This window comes from Myotis davidii, unplaced genomic scaffold, assembly GCF_000327345.1.
Source record: "Myotis davidii unplaced genomic scaffold, ASM32734v1 scaffold1421, whole genome shotgun sequence".
NCBI classification, from domain to species: Eukaryota; Metazoa; Chordata; class Mammalia; order Chiroptera; family Vespertilionidae; genus Myotis; species Myotis davidii.
In genome coordinates, this window is record NW_006291550.1 from 6,825 (window position 1) to 13,748 (window position 6,924).

General features: G+C 38.7%; 1 protein-coding gene across 1 annotated transcript in view; it reads left to right on the top strand.

Moving 5' to 3' along the window:
* PRTG (protogenin) overlaps positions 1 to 6,405 on the top strand; it is a 13,155-nt gene extending 6,750 nt beyond the window's left edge. Inside the window, exons 3-6 of the mRNA XM_006764949.2 lie at positions 756 to 876; positions 3,383 to 3,548; positions 4,513 to 4,617; positions 5,116 to 6,405. Coding sequence (XP_006765012.1) covers positions 756 to 876; positions 3,383 to 3,548; positions 4,513 to 4,617; positions 5,116 to 5,520 — 797 coding nt within the window. The 3' untranslated portion in view covers positions 5,521 to 6,405. The remainder of the gene's footprint in view (positions 1 to 755; positions 877 to 3,382; positions 3,549 to 4,512; positions 4,618 to 5,115) is intronic.
* Positions 6,406 to 6,924: the final 519 nt, after the last annotated feature.

Consider the following 6,924-nt stretch of genomic DNA (forward strand, 5'->3'; position numbering starts at 1 on the left):
GAGGGGTGAGGAGAGAGAGAGAGAGAGAGAGAGAGAGAGAGAAAGAGAGAGAGAGAGAGAGAGAGAAAGAAAATGAGAAAGAAACACACCCAGGGAAGGAGAGAAAGGAAAAAGGAGAGGGCAGTCAGATTTAAGCCCAGGAAGCAGGTAGTCACAGTAGCTACCCTGTTATCAGGGGAAAGAGAGAGTAAGGCTCATATTCACACCTCAGATGCCTCACTGCTCCAAGTGTCACAGCACCAGCAGCACGAGTATCACCCAGGAGCTTATAAAACACGCACGCAGAATCTCAGCCCCCACTCCAGAAGTAGTGAGTCAGAATCTGCGTTTTAACATATCCCCTCGGGAAGCATATGCACCTTAGAGTTTGAGAAGCAACTGCAGAGCAAATACATAAATGGAAAGCTAAGCTAATACAGCTATGCTTTTAAGATAATATGACATGAGCGCTCTCCTTTGGTCCATCAAGGAACAGCTGTGCATTATAAATGATAAACTGATGCTCATGTTTGATATAATAATACAATATCTCGAACTCATATTTAGAATCCTCACTATGGGAAGATAAACCAATCTTTCTGAGATCGCTGATAAAAGTATAATATGTGTCTTTTCTGCTTAGACACAGAAGTGTCAAAGGTTTTCCTATGAGAGGAAGGAAAATTATAGAAAAGCAAATACCTGTCTGAGAATTACGATAAATGGAATCATGGATTTTTTAAATTGATTGTAAGCAAATGTGTTTCCCCTTCTAGTTTATTCAGGCTATTACCATCTGGACCAGAAATCCATGACTGGCATTGCTGTAGGTGTTGGCATAGCCTTGACCTGCATCCTCATCTGTGTTCTCATCTTGATATACCGAAGTAAAGCCAGGTGTGTTTCCATTGCTAGAGATGTTGAGGTGGTTAAAATAACATTTAAATTACAGTGACCACAAGAAGCAAATTGAAACCAAATGCCTTTTAGAGTAATTGGGCTTTTCCACTTTAAAATAAATACATTATTACTTGAGTTCTCTTAGAGCTATAGAGATATGCACACTTTGGAAAATTACTTTCTTGCCATTTGAAAAATGTACTATGTCAATGAAATATTCCTAATGAAAACCTAGCTTCTTTATATCCTTGGTGGTTGGTTTCTTTTAAGTAAAATTTTATTTTATTTTATTGGTTAATACTCACCTGAGAATATTTTTAATTGATTTTTAGAGAGAGTGGAAGGGAGGGAGGGGCAAGAGAGAGAAAGAAACATCAATGTGCGAGAGACATGCCCTGATCCAGGCTGGGATTGGGCTTGCAACCCAGGTACATGCCCTTTATCACGAATCAAACCCTGATCCTTTGGTCCGAGGGCCAACACTCTGACCACAGAGCCAAACCGGCGAGGGCTATATCCTTAGTATTTTGAGAAACACTAAGTATATTCTTTAGTTTTAAAAAGTGTTGAGTTCAGTTCAGGGTAGCTTCCCTGTTCTGTTCATTAAACTCTGGGACATCAAAACACAGGCTAAGGGAGATGACTGGATAGAAAGTATTGCTCTATTCCAAGCATGTCAAATTTAAAGACTAACATGGGACAAATAAACAAGGTTTAAATTTATGTGGGCCGCAAAAAAACAAAAGTTTCAATTTTCATAGAAACATAGGTTTATTTCTATAGAGACATGCTGAATACAAAGGGCTGAAATAAACAAGTAATCGTTAACATAAAATAGAACATTTTAATAAAAATTAATATTTTTTCTTGAACATTAACTTACCACACATTTGAATAACTGCACTGATTAATAAGCATAACGCAAATAAACCTATTTTTCTTATTCTCCAAAAGCAAAATATTTCCTGTTACGCACACCAAACAAGACAATGATGTGGCCATCAGCTGCTAAAATATTCGCTGCTAGTATTAGTGGGGAGAAAGGGTGCGCCTGCACATAAGGCACGTAAGGGAAATGAATGCAACAAGATTACAGTAATCGGTCATTGGCGAACCTTGTAGTTATTAATAATTATGTATAACAGGATATTGTAAAAATTAAGTTATGAAAATTTTATTAAAACGTTTCTTACATACCGTTATATTGGCTGGGCTGCAAAAATATTCATTGTGGGTCGCATGTGGCCCACGGGCTGCGAGTTTGACATGTTTGCCCTATTCATTTACCTCCCAGCCTACAAAAATGCTTGCTCAGACCTAAATATATCAGCAGATTAAAGATGTCCAAAAGAGAAGTGGTTCTAAGGAGACTGAAAACTAATGAGCTTGGATTCGAAGACAAGACTAAACTCACTCAGTTTTTTTAAGCTTGGGGTCTGTTGGGTTATTTGCGATACAGTGACAATGAGTCATTTTTGTGCATGGCTGCTTTCCAGAGACATAAAAATAAAAAAGTGACACAAACTGATAAATCTGCTGATAAGAGGATTCCATACTCCCTGGAATATTTTCACATTTAAGTAGCCTGAGAAGCTTGAGTCACTGAGAGCTCCTCCTGCACCACCACAGAACAGATGGTTGGGTCTCTCTGAACATGGATGAAAACAAATGTAATAACTACGGATTGATTTTCTGTGAACTCTGTCAGGCAATCTCATCTGTAATTTGACTTCAGCTAAATTCTCAGCATTCAGTGAACTTGTCTGTTTCTAACCTTTTATATACTTTGGCTTTTGCTTTAATTTACTTTCTTAAGATCCTTTTGTAAATTAAAAAAAAAAAAAGCAAAGCCAAATACATATCATTTTTAGGTAATGTGCCTCAACACTCCCTTCATCTGCCTAGTTTGTTCAGAGTTGACTCTATATGTGTTTGGTACTTGACTAGGAAAACATATTAATGAAGAGTTAGTGCTAATGTATTTTTGTATATTGATTTGACTTAGTCTTACGGTCCGGGTTTCTCACTTTAAGAATATTTTTATAAAAACCTTTATGCATCGTCTTTTAGTGATGCCTAAATCTTGCAGAAGTGCTACTGTAAATTTGCCATCATTAATTGGCAAGTGAAATGTGATGTTAGTGTGACAATCTATAGACCTGAAAGAGAACATGTAAATTAAAAACTGTAATTTATGCATAAACTGTAAATAATCAACAATAATAAAACATAGTAGTTTATAACTATTAAGGCTTTTATTAGGCGTTTGTTAAAAGTATACATAACCAGATATTGGGACAAAAAGAAGTAAAGAAGCTTTCTTAAGTCATAAACATTTTCAGCAGTGAGTTGGAGTTAAAATCTCATACTCAGTTCTTAAAGGCATTTGAGAAGCAAACATTAAAGAACTTTATTGTGTGCAAAGTTGTGATTATAGGCCAAATTTGGTACATTTGCCTGTATCTCCTATGAAATTAGAGTTCCTTTCCTTGAAATATTCCAGGAGGTCATCTGCTTCCAAGATGGCACAGAATGGAACTCAACTGTTATCTCGAACCAGTGCCTCACTAGCCGGTGGAAATGAAGTAGGAAAGAACCTGGAAGGGGCTGTAGAAAATGAAGATTCCTTAATACCAATGAAGATGCCCACCAGCTTCATTGATGCAAAGGTACTGCAAGCTAGGGAACCGATGTGCTGCGTGCGTAATCCTTCCCTCCATTCATCTTCTCTTTATGTGTAAAATTTACTTAGCAAAAAATTGCATGTCAAATGTATTACATCCATACTCCACCTAATGAAATGTGAAGCAGTTTTACCCAGATCCTTCCTTACAGCAAATATTTGGAGAGAAGAACATAGGGTATATAAAAGAACTAAAGATGAAAGAGATGTAGAAAAAAAGAGAAGGTAGCATAAATTCAATTAGATGGGATTATATGGAGCTAAAATGTCTTCAATAAGGACACCATGATCATTACTCTATATTTACGATAAATTGAATTGCCCTGAATTTACTGGGTGGACAATTTTTTACTAATTCATTGTGTACTTAGGTTGGTAGAATGTCATTGGGATGTTACTTTATGTCCTTTCCACTATCTGTAATAATAGTACAGTGATAAGCATTATGAATAGCAACTGGAATTATTTTTAGTCGCATTGCAACATTACATAGTGTATAGTGTACATTATTATAATAGCTCTCATAACCAATGTGCTATAACCCAGGTGTCAGGAAACTACAGCCAAGCCCAGGCCAGTCCATGGCCTGTTGTTTTGTTTGTTTGTTGTAATCCTCACCCTAGGACACTTTCCCATTGATTTTTAGAGAGTGGAAGGGTGGGGAAGAAACAGAGAGAAAGAGAAACATTGATGCGGAAGCAACCAATCAATGTGTCTCTCTCACGTGGATGTTTCTCTCCTCTCTCTCTTCTCTCCCCCTCCCCCTCTTTTAAGGATAAACCTAATATCTTTTTGATCACTAACAACTACTCTGAATTTGTTGTATGCTGCTATGTAAAAGAAGAAATAGTAATATCTGTGATCGTTTTCTCTTAACATTTAAAAATTTGGGGCATTACTTGCGATAAACTGAAATATATAATACTTTATTTTCCCCTTTATTTATCCAGGGAGGAACTGACCTGATCATTAATAGCTATGGCCCTATAATTAAAAACAACTCTAAGAAAAAGTGGCGTTTTTTCCAAGGTTCTAAGAAGATAAAAGTTGAGCAGGTAACCCACCTTAATGAGAAAAATCTTTGGCAACCCATGGTGTATGAAATGGTAGTTAAAAAGAGAGGAAAATGTAAATGAATGCTTTCGTTCTCATGTTCTTTCTGTGTGTCCTTTTATTAATTTGGGGCACGACTCCATGGAAAAGTCGTGAGGAGTGATCACTGAAATGACAGTTGGAATAGTAATTAGAACTGTGGTTTCCAGTGGGGAGTGGAGGGCAGTGGCGAAAGGGGTGGGGCAGGAGTTTGCATCCAAATCACTGAGGAAGCCTTTGGCACTTCACTTACTCCAGTAATTCCGATGTGCCCCCCCCCACCCCCACCCCTTCCTCAGTGGGGAACCGCCGACCTAGACAGTCCCTTCATGATGATAACCTTTCACCCAGGTATTCCAACAGTTTGCTGTCTCAGAATAGATAGAATATGTAACAACGGACTTACTCTTTTCCAGGAGCATTCCATCATCACTGATAGTGTTTTATGTATTTTTGCCTAGCCTCAAAGAAGATTTACTCAATCGGTCTGCTTCTACCAGCCAGGCACGACTGTGTTAATTAGTGATGAAGACTCCCCCGGCTCCCCAGGTCAGACAGCCAGCTTCCCAAGACCATTTGGTGTTGCAGCCGATACTGAACATTCAGCCAATAGTGAAGGCAGCCACGAGACCGGGGATTCTGGAAGGTTCTCTCACGAGTCCAATGATGAGATACACCTGTCTTCGGTTATAAGCACCACACCCCTGACCTCCGATTCCCTCGCTGGCAGTGATTCAGGTGGGAATCTCTCCAGGAGGAAGTGCCGAGACCCTGCAGTGGCGGCAGATGCCCAGCAAACTGCCTCTTCAGTTCTGCAGCCGCCACCTGCCGTGCTAAGGTTTGATAAAAATGATTCCCCAGTCTAGGCAGCCAAGCTCAGGCATTCTCACCTTTAATTCTGTTCGAAGGACAATGAACAGGGAGCCAAAGCCTTTTGTGAAAATCTTGATGTCTTATTGGGTATTTCAGCTTTTTTTTTTTTGGAATGTGTTTTCTTTTGTTTTTAAACTCGCGTATTTTGAATGTTTCATTGTCAGCAATGTGAAAAGACAGTCAAGATATTTGACTGGATTATAAAAATATATCACTGGAGCAAAGGGAAGACTTTTGAAAGCCCCTTTGCTAGCTATCTACCTCAGTTTGCCAGATGGCAGACTTAGAAGACAACCTTGTTACCTCATTTGTTGTGCTAGTTTCTCTCAGCTACATAACCAATGATACTTCCTAGTAGCATTTTGTTTTCATTGCTGTATGTGTATGTAATGTGTGTGATCGAAGGAGTCACATAGGTAGATGAGTAAGAATGTTTATCTGAAGCTCTGATTTAAAAAAACAAAAAACTGGCATCTGCACGATCTTTATAATTTAACACCTCTCACTGTCAAGACTGTGAAACCACTGAGAAGAGAAAAAGTGGGACTGTTGATTTTAGTGAGTGACCAAGACAAAAAGTGCTTCTCTTGAGAATAGAACTATTTGGTAGCTTCTAGAGAAGACTATTGCTTCAAGGGCCTTTCTGCTTCAGACATTAGTCTGAGTGCTTTACCTGCTGTATCCCAACCCTCAGCCTGCCTAGAGCTGTGCCTTTTCTACCTCCCCTTTGCCTGACAGTTAGCCAAAGGCTGAACTGTCTAGTTTGCAAAGCATCCTCAACCTTTCCAGACTTAATAGCAAAACTCCATGCAGAAAACAGATTCTTAAAGAGAATGGGTAGGGTTTTATTTTGCTTTTTAAAATCCCAGCTTGGCTTAAAGGGGTAAAGAAATTTCATAAAATGTTAAAAATGAAGATAAATGCAACAGTAGACGGTAAAGTGAACGTGAGGTTATCATGGTAACGGTGCCTTCCATTATGTATGATGAAAGTCTTCGCCTTATATCTTTTTAATATTCATGAGGTTGTTCAGGACAAGAGTACAGAAAGTTGCCTTAAGACTGTCGAGGGTTTCATCAGGAACTATTTTGATGTACAGTATCTTATCAGAGCATTTTGGCTTGTTATCCTGCAGGTTTTATTTAGGGATAAGTATTCAGAGCTCTCCCGCCTTACTTGTCTTTGCATGAATTCTTAAGAGAATTTGGTACTTTTTATGTAATCTTCCTTCAGTGTCAATGCTGTGAATGAGGAATGCTAACTTCGGGAGTGAGTTAATCCTCTTGCTGGTTTGAAATCAGCAAAACTGTTTACTCAGCCACATAGAATAGGCCTTCTCTCAGTCATGAGATAGTTACCTACTAGGTGCCATCAGTGGGAAAGGATACAGTGGTGTG